This window comes from Lasioglossum baleicum, chromosome 18, assembly GCF_051020765.1.
Source record: "Lasioglossum baleicum chromosome 18, iyLasBale1, whole genome shotgun sequence".
Classification (NCBI taxonomy): Eukaryota; Metazoa; Arthropoda; class Insecta; order Hymenoptera; family Halictidae; genus Lasioglossum; species Lasioglossum baleicum.
The window spans coordinates 4143078-4160562 of NC_134946.1; the positions used below are offsets into that span (position 1 = coordinate 4143078).

Here is a 17485-nt window from a genome sequence, read left to right on the forward strand (position 1 = left end):
TAGACTCCTTTCTCGATAATACAAAAATGTGGTTTTTCAGTAGACAAAAACGCTAGATAAAAGACCCATCTAAGGGCGCAATCCTGGAAACGAGCCTACCGCCGGAAGTGTAAAGTGACTGTAAATCACTTCCTGGGCTGCTATACAAATTCAGTTAATTCGTATGTAATCATTTATTTCCAAATGACCTAGCATTTATTTTACAATTAATTTTATGATAAAATATTTTGACAAGATTCACATTTTCGATTCGTCAAGCTGTAGAGGAACCATAGCTCGTAATGCGACAGAGATGATGCTAGGCTACGTGACAATGGTCACGTAGAAAAAAGGAATGACGTTCGACATGATTACCCACGTACGAATAACAAGTGGGCTAGGAGAAAGGAAGAAGAGATCTATTAGAGCCGACTCAGATGTTTAAACACGTTTCGTCATCTCGAACGAATGGTCTCAGAGAACGGTCTCCTGGAATTGGCAGTGGAAGGGGTACAGGATGAGAACAGGTGGTCACAGACTATGTACTAAATAGATACAATTAGTATATCTGTTTCAAAGAAAAATTCACTAATTACAGTTTGGGAAAATATATATTTCAGTCAAAATTGAGTGTAGACGGATCAAGGGCACGTCAAAGTGAACATGTTGTTTTTAAATGGAACACCTGGTTTTTATCGTGCAGTGATAAAGCTGACAATTGAACAAAATTAGATCTGTGAATTTATAATACAATTTAATACGAGCAAAACAATTTTAATACGAATTATATTCATCGACCGGACGAAGTGGTTCTAGACGAAGGAAATGCGAAAGGATTTCTTCAAAGTTCAAAGCCAGTTATGGCTTACTGTCGGTCAGATGAAATGGAACACCTGGTTTTTATCGTGCAGTGATAAAGCTGACAATTGAACAAAATTAGATCTGTGAATTTATAATACAATTTAATACGAGCAAAACAATTTTAATACGAATTATATTCATCGACCGGACGAAGTGGTTCTAGACGAAGGAAATGCGAAAGGATTTCTTCAAAGTTCAAAGCCAGTTATGGCTTACTGTCGGTCAGATGAAATGGAACACCTGGTTTTTATCGTGCAGTGATAAAGCTGACAATTGAACAAAATTAGATCTGTGAATTTATAATACAATTTAATACGAGCAAAACAATTTTAATACGAATTATATTCATCGACCGGACGAAGTGGTTCTAGACGAAGGAAATGCGAAAGGATTTCTTCAAAGTTCAAAGCCAGTTATGGCTTACTGTCGGTCAGATGAAATGGAACACCTGGTTTTTATCGTGCAGTGATAAAGCTGACAATTGAACAAAATTAGATCTGTGAATTTATAATACAATTTAATACGAGCAAAACAATTTTAATACGAATTATATTCATCGACCGGACGAAGTGGTTCTAGACGAAGGAAATGCGAAAGGATTTCTTCAAAGTTCAAAGCCAGTTATGGCTTACTGTCGGTCAGATGAAATGGAACACCTGGTTTTTATCGTGCAGTGATAAAGCTGACAATTGAACAAAATTAGATCTGTGAATTTATAATACAATTTAATACGAGCAAAACAATTTTAATACGAATTATATTCATCGACCGGACGAAGTGGTTCTAGACGAAGGAAATGCGAAAGGATTTCTTCAAAGTTCAAAGCCAGTTATGGCTTACTGTCGGTCAGATGAAATGGAACACCTGGTTTTTATCGTGCAGTGATAAAGCTGACAATTGAACAAAATTAGATCTGTGAATTTATAATACAATTTAATACGAGCAAAACAATTTTAATACGAATTATATTCATCGACCGGACGAAGTGGTTCTAGACGAAGGAAATGCGAAAGGATTTCTTCAAAGTTCAAAGCCAGTTATGGCTTACTGTCGGTCAGATGAAATGGAACACCTGGTTTTTATCGTGCAGTGATAAAGCTGACAATTGAACAAAATTAGATCTGTGAATTTATAATACAATTTAATACGAGCAAAACAATTTTAATACGAATTATATTCATCGACCGGACGAAGTGGTTCTAGACGAAGGAAATGCGAAAGGATTTCTTCAAAGTTCAAAGCCAGTTATGGCTTACTGTCGGTCAGATGAAATGGAACACCGGTAGAGCCGCGTGTTACACGCGTACGAGTATAATGCGTAATCGCTCACGAGTTGCACACGCGGCTACCTGTCGCGCAAACCGGATATAATTGAGGCTAGGAAACAGGATCAAATCGAAGAACAACGACCAGCTGGTCGTTACTTCACCGCGTTTCCAGACCGTTGACCCGATCCACACTCGACAACAGATTTACAACGCGCGATTTAACTTTTCCGGTAAATTGCATTCCGCCGGCCGGCCGGCTAGCCTACCCGCAATGCATTGCCGCCTCTTTGTTGCAGTAGCATCAGCAGCACCGCTCTGCCATGGAGATCAGCTTGTATACACTTGGCGATTTTGGAAAGTGCCTCGACCAAAAAAAAAAAATTGAAAGTGGTGGAGTTAGTTTACTACATAAGGTGAACAAAAATTTTGAAATAAAAGTTGCTTACAACTTGTTCATGTGGGCCTGTATTGAAAATTTGAAAAATATAATTCGTGGATCTGTATCAATTATTTGGGCGTATGGTAAGTGTGAATAATATTAACTGGTAAACGGTTCATTATTTAATATTTGGTAAAATGCAAAACAATTCATCGGTTCATTAATATGTTTCTGAAATATTACTATACACTATACTAAATATGAATAGTGTATATTATGTATACACAAATATATAATGAGGTGATGAATTGTTTTGCATCTTATCCAATATAAAATAGTAAACTGTACGACAGCAAATTACACAAGGAAAAATAGTATAGCAAAATCATAGTTTTAATATTTCTAATGATGAATATAACAATAATCATTTCCATAAAAATGTTCTGAATGCTTCAGGGTGATTAAATCCACCTTTCATCATTGCATTTAGATTGCATTCGATTCATCTGATCGAACGATATTATAAAAATAAAATAAAAAATGACGATAGTAACGAAGTCGAATTGTTCTAGAGCACAACGCACGCGGCTTAAAATAGCCGCATCATTTCCGTGTAGTTCAGGGTCTTTAACTTTCACTAATCTTCTTGAGATTCGCGTGCGTAAGGATTATATATTCTTGATCTAATCGAATCTCGGTAACAATGCCAGTCCGCGGAATAATACGATTCACGGTATGCGGATTTCGCTAGTTCCTCGATCGTGAAATCGTTCCTGTTTCCTTTATCCGCGGGTATCCTACTCGAGGTGCAATTTCGCAGTCCATAAATTCTCATGCGCCCCGATCCTTACAAACAGTTCGGGAAATCCAGCTGTAGAAATTTCAAATAAATGCAACGCTGTTCCAAAACAAAACTTGTCCAACCTTTCACTTGCCATTGTTCCGTATGCGCAACTTAGACTCAGCAATTTTTTCAACTACCCTCAATTTTGAATAATCATATGTGTATATGTTTACCAGAATTTTAAAGCATATATAAATAACGATGCTTGGACCGTGCATAGCTTTAATTATTCATTTTTTTTTAAGATATTTCTTGTAGACACGTTATGCTTTCTAAAACCTCAATGGAACAGCCATTCATTTGGTTTAATTAATAAGGGGCTAGTATAGGCTCGATTTGTAACTAGAAAATACCTAGAATCTTACTAGATTTTGGGTCGAAAATATGGGTTTCGTACTGAACGTTGTTTGACCTTATTTAAGCAAATTGTGGGCTGTGTGAGGGCTCATTCGAAAGAGGAAGGTTAGACGCAGCGCGCTTTTCTCACGAGGTTAACGAGATTATGTTAATAACTAATAATATGAGGGCCCAAAGTAGAGAAAAAATCTAGGGAAAAAGCCCGCAGATTTCAATGCATTTTCTGTCTCTAAAAGACTTTTTTGGCTTATGAGATGAGAAAAGCGCGCTGCGTTGAACCTTCCTCTTTAGAATGAGCCCTCACCCAGCTCAAAATATGCTCGTATAACGTCAAACAACGTTTAGTTCCGAACCCATTTTTTCTAGTAAGATTCTAGTTATTTGCTAGATATTTGCTATTTACTAGAATCGTACTAGATTTTGGGTCGAAAAAATGGGTTCGGAACTAAACGTTGTTTGACCTTATACGAGCATATTTTGAGCTGGGTGAGGGCTCATTCTAAAGAGGATGGTTCAACGCAGCGCGCTTTTCTCATCTCATATGTCAAAAAAGTCTATTAGAGACAGAAAATGCATTGAAATCTGCGGGATTTTTTCCTAGATTTTTTCTCTACTTTGGGCCGTCATATTATTAGATATAAACATAATTTCGTTAACCTCGTGAGAAAAGCGCGCTGCGTCTAACCTTCCTCTTTCGAATGAGCCCTCACACAGCCCACAATTTGTTCTAATAAGGTCAAACAACGTTCAGTACGAAACCCATTTTTCGACCCCTTTTTCTAGTAAGATTCTAGGTATTTTCTAGTTACAAATCTAGCCTATACTACCCCCTTAAACAATGATTTTAGACCCAGTCTCCGCCGTCGGAGAGTTAAACGAAAAGATTCGTACATATTCCTGCATTTTTAGTACATAGATTGTACTAAAAATAAATATTCAAGTCTGCTAAAAGAATTGTGTCAATCATATATGACCAGAGTCGCCAGATTGGACCTTGTGTCCCGACTCTACCGTTCCCCCACCTTTTCGCCCTCATGCGTCACGATGTCACGTGACTAATCCGCTACTGGCAAAGAGGGGGTAAAAGATTAAAAAATTTTATTTCCTGATAATTCTCCACTCGGCTGAATACGTGCCCTACGTATCTCTACGCAAGCATACTGTTCTCCGATATGTTCTCTGATATTCTCGTTTGATGGCCGACCGCGGGATCTATAAATTCGAGATCGCCGGGGAGATCGATGGGTTGCGAGTTGTTACGGGTTGCAAGAACGAGGCAGACGATCTCGGAAGCGGAGATCGCGACAGGACTTTCGTTTCGCGAGCAAACAACCGCCGCGCCGCGCTGCTTTACGTAAGAGGTTTCGTGCCAAAACTCTCGTTACGGGATACCGATTCTCACGTGCACTTTTCTGCAGCGTTTCCGCTTCCTCGTCCCATCCATCACATCCTGCTCGCGGCGCTCCTCTCCCTAAACTGATTTTTCCAATCACTATTTACATACATTTTCTCGTCCGTCATACTGGACAGCGACCGAAGAAAATATAATAATTATTTTGCAATTAGATTAATTGGAGAACTGGGTAGCCGACGGATTTTATTAATATTCAGACAGAGAACACTGAATAATATTAGCAATTGGAGTCATATTTTTATACGTGGATGTTTCTCAACTTTCACTGAAATACGACAAGCCAAAAATTGAGGAAATACAGTTAGGAGCAAAACTAATCACACACGAATTAGTTTAGTAAATGACGTATAAAAAATATGTTGAAAAAATGAATCGGGTAGGAATTGTGAAAAACAATAGAAAAATTGATTTTTAAGACTTTTTAGCTGGGCCAATAACGAAAATTTAAAAGATGTGTTTGGTCAACTTGTACAAATTATATACGCTCCGAAAATTTCATTGAGATTGGTTAATTGGTTTACGAGTAATAATCGATCAAAAGTGGTAAGAAGGCCATAAATCTTAAAAAATTGCAATGTTTACCACTTTTAATCGTTTATAACTCGTAAACCAAATTTTCAATGAAATTTTTCGGAGCGTATATAATTTATACAAGTTGTCCAAACACATCTTTTAAATTTTCATTATTTTGTTTTTTGCACAGTAGTGTACATGTCAAAAATGATTTTTGAATATTGCTGATATGTGGCCGACATACTCAAATACTGTCAACTTACTTTAATAACTTTGTTTCAATTGCATCAAGTGAGAGGATCGTTGTTAAAACAGGGAAAACATATTTTCCCGAAAATTAGAGAGTAAACAATCTGGTCGCATGCAACGCAATCTATTCGTAACACACGAGTTCCCATACTAATTTTCTCACGCATTTTCGTATATTTTCTCCGTCTGTTACGTTGGAGAATCATGGAAAAATTATCATAGTTCTGTCGCTATTAGATTGAGTCATAATTACCAGTTTGTCGCACAAAGTGCGGGGAACGTGCGTTTGGATACCTGCAGCCTACTTAATCTTTGTTTTCCGACGTTGATTACAAAATTAGTGTTACGCCAGCATAACCCTGTACCTTTTGTTACGGTTAGTCACATAAGTAGGCCGCGGATTTTTAAACGTTAATGCGATGTTCAGGTCATATTTTTAGAGGAACATTAACAAGTTGTTCACGAAAATGTAGTAAATACACGTGGGTTAATGTTAATGGCAAATACTGCCGACATTTTATTATTTCAAATAAATCAATATTATTTTCAAATAATAGTATTGAATTGTGAACGAAATAAATTATTTCAAATTATTTCTTACGTTTTATCCGAATTTTCCCAGATCATTATTATTGTAAAATGGAAATTCCTATTTGAAAGAAAGAGAATCTGGTTCATATTACATATAAAGATGTCTGCAAAGGTGGTCTTTACACGGTCGTTGAACGAAATAAAATCGTGACATTAGAAAGCTCTTCTGGAAGTTTGTTTCGAAGCGAAGACGTACCCTCAGGCTAGTGCGGACATTGAAATCACCGAGGAAGTCGTGCATAGCGTGAGATACTACTCTGCAGACACGCATTCAGTGGAAATCTTTGATTCCTTTACGGCTGCGAGATCGCCGATTTCTTACATGCTCGGAATGTTGCTCGCTCGCGTCGATCCGATGGTGATAATAAACGAAACGCCAACTTTCAAAACACATTTTTATTATTTATAACATCGTTCGGCGCAAAAATATAAAAGTTCCCGACGCATGGCACGGTTACATTATTGTACACTTCTTCAGACTTTGCGACAATTTCGAGTACACATACGATGGAATTTTATTAAATACTTTCAGTCACTCATACATTTGTTCATTGGAAGTTCCTGCATTTACTTGTACGAATTTGTTAAATTTTCAATTATGTCCGGTAGATTTAATAGCAATGATTTTGATCAATAGCTAACCCAGTATAATAGTAATAATAATGTCGACGATTTTTCTTTATAACTAGCTGCACTCATAAATTTACGATATGTACATCATTAATGAATACATCATAACATATTACATCATTAATCATTGGTATAAAATAACAAAACATTGATCACTACAAGAATCAACTTTAAATCTACGTGTCTCGTATAAAGTGGTTGTCTAAATTACGATCGCACTTGCACTTTCATCGCATACACACTTACAATGATAAACTTGCAAACATTTTTTATTTTATTTTAATGAATATGTCAATTTAATTTTTTAATAAAATCGTAAGAGTTACAAGAAAATTGTTAACCTCCTTTCATTGATCCGTTAAGAGATGTAGGATTTGAATTACGCGCCATTTTCGTCGCGTGCTCTTCAGTACCACAGGTTACCAACTGCGTTCTAGTAGCGCGGGAAATTCAAAGTGTACGTTTTGTCAGTGACCTAACCGTTACAAAACAATTATACGCAAAGACCACATACACGGTATTATAAAATCGAAAACGATGAACTCATACAACCATACTCATCTCCCAACAAACCTTCTTTTCTTATACAACCAGTCTTCCTTGATAATATCACTCGCCTTCTCACCAATCATAATAACCGGTGCATTAGGGTTCCCACTGATAATCTCAGGCATGATAGAAGCATCAGCCACCCTGAGTCCTTTCACCCCATAGACCCTCAACCTAGGGTCTACCACAGCAGTAGGATCAGTCTTGGGTCCCATCTTGCAGGTCCCAGTAGGATGATAAATAGTAAAAGTAAAATGTCTAATGCAGCACTCCCAGTAGTCGTATGTATCAAAGGGATACCGTTGACAACCTGGCATGGGTATAGTGTGTGGCCTTGACCGAAACCTTTGAAACGCCGTGGTATTCGAAATCTGCATGGCAATCCTGATACCTTCGACCAGGATATCCATGTCCTCTTTGTGCGTGAAGTAGTTGGGATTGATGTCCGGATAAACGAACGGATTTCTACTCTTGAGTCTCACCCAGCCTGAGCTTTTGGGTCTGAGGAGCAACGGTAGGACAGACCAGGTCTCGGATTTCAGCAGAGGCTTGTACATACTGTTGTAAACTTTGTCTCTCAGCCCCAAGATCTTCTTAATCTGTTCATCGCCGTCGGAGCTGACCGAGCTGGGCGCAAAGTGAAACTGGATATCCGGGAAATCCCCTGAAGGGTCGGCGTACTTCGAATTGACGAAGGCCAGAGCCTCTATGCCAGGGCTGGTCATCGGGCCCCGTTCGTTCAGGATGTAGTCCATCATCACAGAGAACGTTTGATAGCGGTCTCTCCTCACGCTGAGCGGTTCACTCACGAGAAACGTCAACCCACCGAGGCCGGCATGGTCCTGTAGATTGTCCCCGACTCTCAGATCTGATATCACCGGGATATCGAACTCCGCCAGGTGCTCCTTAGGCCCGATACCCGATAGCATCAGCAGCTGAGGCGTGTTGATTGTTCCGGCGGATACTATGACCTCTCGTCGGACTCTTACAGTCTGTAGACGGCCATCGCGGACGAACTCCACCCCCGTGGCTCTCTTGTCGCCGTTGAACAACACCCTCAGAACGTGCGCGTACATCGCTATGTGTAGGTTCGGTCTGTTCCTCACTGGCCTCAGGAAAGCCTTTGCTGTTGAACAACGGCTGCCGCGGCGGATTGTTGATTGCGTCAGCATGAAGCCGGTTTGATTAGCACCGTTTATATCTCGGTTGTCGTAGCCTAACTCTTGCCCGGCTTGCAGGAAGGCGATCGACATAGGAGAGCGCCAAGGGGATTCTTGAACCGTTAGGTAACCCCCGGTGGTGTGGTACGGGGTTCTTGCTAGATACGGGTTCCGGTTGTCCTCGGACTTTAGGAAGTATGGCAGCACGTCAGCATAACTCCACCCAACGTTGCCTAGCGCTGCCCAGTTGTCGTAGTCGCGTCTGAAAGCGTTTACAGTGGTTTATAATTTGGAAAATCGAATCAGGCTTCTTGTGCCATCCTAGACTTACGGTTAGGATTGTTGTCTCCATAAAGAATGAACAAATTCAATAGTTCCATTTTTTGTACAAAATTGTGTAAAATTACCGATTACCCCGAACATACACCATAGCGTTCAGCACGCTACTGCCACCAAGCACTTTGCCCCGTGGCCAGTTACACCTGTCGCCATTCATAGCAAGGCAGTAGGCGGACGTGGTCGGTGGTGACGTTTGATATTTCCAATCAAAGTCCGTGAGCTGAGAATATCCCGCCAAGATCGGGACGTCCGTAACTTCATTTTCGTCGCTGCCAGCTTCCAAAAGTAGCACCGTCCAATTCGACACCTCGGACAACCTCGAGGCAATAACCGACCCTGCGCTCCCACCTCCCACCACTATGAAGTCGTATGTCCTTAGTAACTGTAACAAAAAGTTATCACAATATAGTGAACTTCAAGCAAGGTGTTAATCCGCATTCCTCACGAATTGAAGAAATATATTTACACTGGCAGAAAATAAGTTCGCTGGCGTTAAAAGAGTTAGTAAGAGATATACTTTATCGACAGTGGGTAACGTTGGTAAGTACGATTTACATTCTTTATATGGAAATTGCAGTAGAATTCAAATTAATATAGTTGCACAACTTCGAGTAATAAAGAAATTTTAAAAGGACAATAAATCTCTGCACTATCGCAGACATAACGCGTGTTGCAGTGAGAACCGATAAGAAAATATATGCGGCGAACATGTAACATATTCAGCCACTTTTCTTTGAGGCAAAATATGCAGAATGTTGCATACATAAAATACGTGTTTGCATAAATAAGTCTTGGTCGTCCAACAGTAATTTCGACAGTGGGGCACAGGGGGATCTGAAAGACCCCACTCTTACTAATTGCGGAAGACGTGTACAAGTTTCTTACAAGTTTCCCACTGCCATATTATGTTGGGCGATCTATCTACTTGTAGCATATGGAATTTCTAATCAAACCTGGCGAGCGTCCGTCGGGTGAGTCTCCGGATCGGCTTGCCTGTATCGAAACACTGACAAGCCGATAGCCAGGAGAGGGATTAGGCTAAATCCGAGAAGCGAAGTGGTGCTGAGAACTGTGGTCAGCCCTACTGCCATTTCCGTTCAATTCTTTCCCGCAATCTCGTGCCATTCGAGTGCAGCGCCAATGTGTCTGTCGAAATTGGGAGGGGCGGCGCGGAACAACCTGAAACATTTATCAAAATACTTAATCAAAATGTATTACATGATTGTAGAAGTTCATGTCCGATTTGAAAGTAAACCACCAGCGGTGACATTTTCAAATAATAATTTTATCAATCCACCATTTTCTATTAAGTCGGGGAAAAAATAATTGCTCAAATTTCAGCGATTTTTAAGAAGGATACATTGATCATTTATGGTCTTGTCGCTTCGATATACAGTGCGTGGCGAGTACTTACGAGTACAAGATCCGTACACAAACTGACCAGCAGAATACTGAACGTCAAATTACATACGACCTTCACTGTAGCATGCTATTTTCTTATTACAATAGAAATGGCATATTGAGTGTAGGATAAAGAATACTCTGTTTGAATGTCAAGTCAAATGTGTGCCTTATGGGGTCAGCGATTATAGCTGTCTACAGTGCACTGACGTCGCTTTAACTGAAAATTACAGTCGGTTCTCTAGAGCTCTAGAGGATTCAAAGAATAGAAGATGATGAACTATTAAGGGGGCCGGCGCGGCCGTGCAAGAGTGTGTGGGCACACGCACACATCGCTAAATTCGCATATACGTATATGCAATTATAAGGTTTACGACTTTTCGTTTTCACGCTTCAGCGTTGCAAGGAGTAGTTCAGAATTGGTCAATTATGATTCCTAAAAGTCGTGGTACGGTGGGTACGGAGCCCAAAATGCATATTTTTACGTTATAGAGGAATAATTTGTAATATTCGGCGGAGACGAACAACAATTCGGCCTGTCACAAACGACAATACAGCACCTCGAGGTTCCGAAATTTTGCACTAGTAGCATGACAATCTGGTTCCGAAAAGTTTGACGGTTGGACGTTACAAATGTTCCAATAGAATACGGTTGATAATGCAGGTCGATATTATATTGTCCATCGATAATACAGTGTCCATCGTCCATGCAAATACTAAATTTATTGAACAAAAACACTGGTACGCGAAGCGGCTATCTTCTGACGTCTTGCTTACTTCGGTTGCCTCGTGACAGGCCAATACCAGTGGTGTTGGACAGGCAATATCTGCCGAATATTATAAATTACTCTAATAACGGTATAACGGTATAACGTACGACCTGCATTATCAGCCATATTTTATTGGAACATTTGTAACGTCCAACCGTCAAACTTTTCGGAACCAGATTGTCATGCTACTAGTGCAAAATTTCGGAACCTCGAGGTGCTGTATTGTCGTTTGTGACAGGCCGAATTGTTGTTCGTCTCCGCCGAATATTACAAATTATTCCTCTATAACGTAAAAATATGCATTTTGGGCTCTGTACCCACCGTACCACGACTTTTAGGAATCATAATTGACCAATTTTGAACTACTCCTTGCAACGCTGAAGCGTGAAAACGAAAAGTCGTAAACCTTATAATTGCATATACGTATATGCGAATTTAGCGATGTGTGCGTGTGCCCACACACTCTTGCACGGCCGCGCCGGCCCCCTTAAAGAGTAATTATTAGAAGACTGCGGATGTTTATGCAACTTTGAATTGTTGTAGACAAATTTGTAGGAAGTGGTACCGAATAAAATTCTATTTTCATGATGCAATAGCATTTGTAGATCCAAAATAAATAAAAATCGTGCTAAATCCTGTTGAATTTAATACTCCAGCATTTTTCGAAAATTTTAAATCATAAATGCATAAAGATCCACAGTCTAGTAATTATAAATATACATAGATCTATATTTTCATTGAATATTTTGAATACATAATTATGAGTTATATGCAGAAATCAGTTTTTAATGCATCTTTATTATTACAAAGTATGTATAGAACGGAAAATTATTATAATTTGTGCCTCCTTGAGAAAATAAAGCAGAATTTTGTATGACATGCTTGTCTCAAGATTTCAAGGTCAGTCATGTTACCCAAAATGACATTCAAGGCTGGGTCATAGTATTCTAGGTCGCTGGACCAGTCTGAATCTCAGATATAAATATTATGACATGGTGATGAATACATTTTTGATATACGTATACGTAAGGTGATTGACTCATGTTGTTTATACTGAATGAAGCAAGGAAAGTGATACAGTTTAAAGTCAAGCCTAGTAGTGCTGGGTTATTATAGTAACATTTAATAATAATTAACATGAATAAATTAACACTGTACTATTTTGTTTTTGTATCTGCGAAAAGCGTATTTATTTATACATCACAGGGTGTATAATTAAATATTAAAAATTTTATATACGTAGAATTTTACTTAAGCATAAATAGTACAAATAGTTTTTATTTAAAAGCTAAGTAATAATATTACCCTTACATTTTAACTTAGAATTAGTTATGTTTCATCTTATCGAGTTAAAAACAACCATATAATAATTTTAATTATGTATGTTTCAGGTAAGTCGTATAATCAATCTGCATCGTTAAAGTCGAGCGAGGTATGTCTCTACAGTGAAATCACACACTTCCAGGACACCCGGTACGTGTAATTGTTCTGTAGGTTATGGCGAGGACTTTCATGGAACAATAGTGACATTCACAACGCGCATAAAGCAGTAAACTGTAGTTAAGTGAATTCCAAACAATTTAAACAAAACTGCTATTTCACAATTAGAAAGTTCGACTTGAGACGGAAGAACAGTTATTTGAAATGCGTTTCGAGACGCCCTAATAAGATCGCGCTAGAATCTTCGAAATTACTTCATTATTATAGACGATGCAGCAACTAAAAATCATATTTTACAAAAATAAATTTCATTACTTTCACTCGAAAGTTATATAAAAGAAGGTGTATTAAAATCGTCCAGTTTCCTTTTAGATAGTGAAAATCGATTATTATGAAATCGCGATGGAGCACGAATGCAACCATACCGGTTACATCATCTTCAGAAAGAGAGATCTTCAGATCTCACTTAATGGAGAGCAAATTTTAATTGACTAGCTGATTGAAATGAATTCTTAACCATCAATTTTCTGATCGAATGACGTAGAATATTAGTAGACACTGTGTTGAAAATTACGAATGTTATAAACAAATGCGCCGCTCGAAATTTTCATTAGCATTAGAACACAAATGGATCTTACATTCCAGATGAAACATCAGTTAATTTTACAATCAGAAGCCACAAGGTTGACACTCATTGATAGACTGTCATTGTCACAGACTGTCAAGTGAAATTCGAATTTCCCCGCGACATGGACGAGAGCAAATTGCACGGAGCACAAATAGCACACAAATTTTCGCGGTCACACATTTTGGCATCCTACTTACTGCACTTTCTCATGGCACTCAAACTTTCCCGCGTCACACAACCGCTTTTCCGTTCACGGAGCTTCTCCTCGAGGCGCAACCGTGGAATTTCGTATCAATCGTGATCCACGCGATGCAACGTAGGAACCGAACCTGACCGAAACGAATTCTGGCGAACCGATCAAACCGGTAGCGTTGCAATAGATCCGTGAAACGTAGCAGACCGCCGGACTCCGACCGCGTTGCGGCGAGTGCGGAGAGTGAGAACCAGGCGAGAGGTACGCTATGCTCACTCACTATGCTGACTCCTCTTAGTGCCAGCTCACCTACGAAAACCACTTGGCGACCCCATACCGCTCCTCTTTCCTCTATCTCCTAGTTTCTCTCGTGACGCTTCCTTTTCCTGACGTATTGCTTCCTTTCCGCGCGAAATACGTTACACCCCCGCTCAAAAGTTCAATGCCGGACAAAAGACAGTAGTGCCGTACGACCCACGCAAAATTTATGAGCTGAGATTTTGAAGAGGGGCGTGGAGGGGGCAGAGAACCTCAAGTCTAAAATTTCAATGGCCAGCCTTTATTATTTCCTAAGATATTAATGGAAAACTGCCAAAAAGGATTTTTGTTTTCACTCGTTAGATGTTATTTCTCGATTTTAATGAGAATTTCTTTCCAACCACCAATGGTCTTCGCGTGACCTTGGGGCAGGCGTGGCCAGCGAGAGGGTGGGGGAATTGCGCTCGTCTCTAGCGCCGTTCACTTGAACCTCTATGCAAAATAGCGAAGCCTTTAACACAAACCTAACACGTGAACTAATTTTCTTTCACATACGCAATTTTATTATTACGAGAATATCAAGTTTGAAAATGGCTCGCGTGCAGGTACACTTGCCACGCTTTCTACCGATCCCGTCGCACAATATTGGTATTTTTGTAATATTATGTAAGGTAGTAGTTAATTACGCCACAGCTGGATTAAAACCTTATTGGGTCAAAGCAAACCGTGGATAGTTAGGTGAAAGAATTTCATTTGCGTTTGAGCAAGTTCTATATCAGTTCATGCTTCCGTGACTCGACGAGCAACAATTTGGTTACAGCAAAATGGGAGACTTAATTCTGAAAAATAAACAAATGGGATGAGTCAATGCTCGGGGTGTAGGAGAACGAGGCTTATGTTAGCTCAATAACTGCTGTCTGACCTAGAATATTAAACTACGATCGTTAAGTCCAGTTGCGTGATAGTAAATCGTACCGATATGTGTTTGATACTTCAGCAGGTCAATATTCATAAGAACACAACTGGCGACATACTTTTTTAAACCACTTATGTAGAAGATGGTGGAGCTACTTACAGTTAACTGATATGGTACATTCAATTCTCCATTTTTGGAAATAGTCGATATATGAATTAGTTGGTTATTGTTATATCAATTAATTCATTTATCAAGGCTATTGAGTAAATCCTTATGCAAGAACCAAATCAAATAGAATGTTTTTCATGAAAAATTTTTGTGGTTCAGATTGTCGAAATAAAAATATTTTATTTTCTGCTTCAGATTATCCAAATGAAAATATTCTATTTGTTAAATTACATATTTAAAATACCATTTGTTAAGCCGAATAAAATATTAAATAGTATTTGAAATGTTTGTGTCGCCAAATATATTCCCCACCACTGAAAACAATTCACCCCCCGAATAAAATATATTTTCCCAAGCGCCGCGAATTAGGATTCTCCGCGAAGCGCATTCTAGTCTTTCTCTTTGCTTTCTTGGAGTGAGTCAAGAAGCCCCATATCCAACCGCGAACTTTCTCTCGCCTACTCTACGGTCTACGTGGCATCCAGGGCCCAATGTCGCATAACTATTGTGCATTTGATTGAACGCTTGCATTACATGCACATACCGGACGCTGTTCCAGTGGCATAATGGTTAGGAACTATCAAACTACTCAAGTTCCAATATCTTCATTTTCATATTTGCTACTACGACAAGGACAAAGTCCAGCAGAATAGGTACCCTCTTATCCGTAATAGATCGAAAGCCGTCCCAAAGTATGCGTTAGTATTGGTTGCCGGGCATATAATTATAATAATATTTATCATTCATTACTGTTAACGTAAAAATACTGATCAACTTGAGGTGATCTGGGGGATCTGTTTATATTTTTATATCTACATACAAAAGTACACTATTTATCATGCTTATATTAGCTTGCCGAGTTGAAGTTTTGTTGTGCGTCAAATCTTGTAATCGAATTTTAAACAACTTTCCGATGAGCTAGAGACTTGAAACTTTAAACATAGCTCAGGACTGGATGACAATGCAATATTAAAAAACAAATTAAAAAAAAAAACTGTGCGTTCAGGAGAAAATAAATACTTTAATATTAACCGACACACCTCGTCGCGCGACACTCGGTAGTGCGCCATCGTGTTCAGCGATCCCCACTCCGCGCGCCAGCACTCCCTACTCCACTACGCGTGTGGTGTCCCGTTCATTCAGTTCCATTTCGGACTCCATCAAGAGACGTCGTCTCTCGGACTTATCCCCCCATTCTATCTCGCGTATTTCCATATCTTGCGTTTCTATATCTTACTATTTCATATCAGTATTACTATATCCTGCGTTCCATTTAAAAAAGACTAAAAAGTAGAAAATAAAAAATATATAAAAAAAAACTTTTTAAAAACCACGCTTATATTAAAATGCACTGAAAAGGAGAAAATAATTTGTTTAGTGACATTAGTGACTATAAATAAAAGCGTGGAACGTCCACGAAGATCACGTCAATATAGTTTACCGCTTCACGCTTTTATTTATAGTCACTAATCTCTAAAAAGTTATTTTCTCCTTTTTAGTGCATTTTAATATAAGCGTGTAAAAGTTTTTTTTATACATTCTTATTAAATTGCACTCATTTGTGTCATAATATTGTAAATATTGTAAATAATGTAAAGCATCTTGGTCGGTAAAGATCAACGACGTTCACCTTTATATCCTGCTAATGTTAGCACTGACAGCACCTCCACAGGTGGTCTATCCTGTGCTCGTTTGATTTTAAGTACTCATTGTTGCACTAATTGGTAACAACCTTAATTACAAATTCTCATGAGTCCGCCATCAGGAAGTGATCGTCGGAAGTGCGTGGGAGTGACGTCCTTTTTCTGATGCACGTCGTCGAACGGTTTCTCTTCGACATTCTTATTCGAAGCACATTCCGATAAGAGCTCGGTCGAGCTCTATAGAAAGCAGGGTGCCATTTCGACATGCAAATTAAATGTCCCACCTTCCAAAGTCTGAATGATCACGAGTAGCTATTTCCATGTTAAATTCAAAACGAACATTTTTGCTTTCCCCGACGCAAGCTGACGATGCAAATGTGCATTCAACTATTGAAACGAAGTATCCAAATAATAATAATAATAATTACGCGCATGACATCTCTAGCTTCCAATCGATTAGAAATTGACTTTCCAATAACATTCCTTGGACTTGACATACTGAGACCTTGACATGACCTTCAATTTAAAATGGAACTAATCTTCCTTTATTAAAAACATTTTTTGGAAATTTTTGATTTTGATCAAAAGCAGATAAATTTTTGTTCCAAACATTTTTTTGGGAAGCAGAATTTTTCAAAACCTTTCAAATATTTGTTAGGAAACTTCCTTATCGATTAAGAATGATGGTAATGCGAAACTGGCGAGTTGTGTTTGCAGTGTGACCCGTTCAGAGCTCGCTAGGTACGTGCTCCACTTTCAATCCACTCGAGAATTGCTTGAATCAGAAAACAAAAACAAAATGCATGAAAAAAAAAACACCCTCAATCCATAATGTAAAACATAATCGCAGTGCACATATACAGGTCATGCCATAATATGCAGTCATGCATAATAGTGGGATTCTATGCCTCAAGAAGATCTATTTTACCCGCATA

General features: G+C 38.9%; 2 protein-coding genes across 6 annotated transcripts in view; one reads left to right on the forward strand and one right to left on the reverse strand.

Annotated features, from left to right (window-relative positions):
* Window positions 1-17485, forward strand: part of Flo2 (flotillin-2) — a 181376-nt gene that overhangs the window by 21893 nt on the left and 141998 nt on the right. The window lies entirely within an intron of this gene.
* On the reverse strand, window positions 6837-14199 carry LOC143218106 (glucose dehydrogenase [FAD, quinone]-like). Of its 2 annotated transcripts, none has more exons than XM_076443104.1 (4): window positions 13570-14199; window positions 10087-10312; window positions 9202-9515; window positions 6837-9056 (listed from the first exon to the last, which is right to left on the reverse strand). In XM_076443104.1, exons 2-4 carry the CDS (start codon window positions 10222-10224, stop codon window positions 7643-7645), a joined length of 1866 nt encoding a protein of 621 aa, XP_076299219.1. In that variant the 5' UTR covers window positions 10225-10312; window positions 13570-14199; the 3' UTR covers window positions 6837-7642. The 2 variants fall into 2 exon arrangements, with proteins under 2 accessions (XP_076299219.1, XP_076299218.1); XM_076443103.1 differs by having other exon boundaries at window positions 13383-14199.

Coding starts and splice junctions, on each gene's coding strand:
- LOC143218106 (XM_076443104.1), bottom strand. CDS start 10,224: ATGGCAGTAGGGCTGACCACAGTTCTCAGCACCACTTCGCTTCTCGGA. Junction 9,516..10,086: donor ACCCGACGGACGCTCGCCAG/GTTTGATTAGAA, acceptor TTTTTGTTACAG/TTACTAAGGACATACGACTT. Junction 9,057..9,201: donor GTGTATGTTCGGGGTAATCG/GTAATTTTACAC, acceptor AAACGCTTTCAG/ACGCGACTACGACAACTGGG.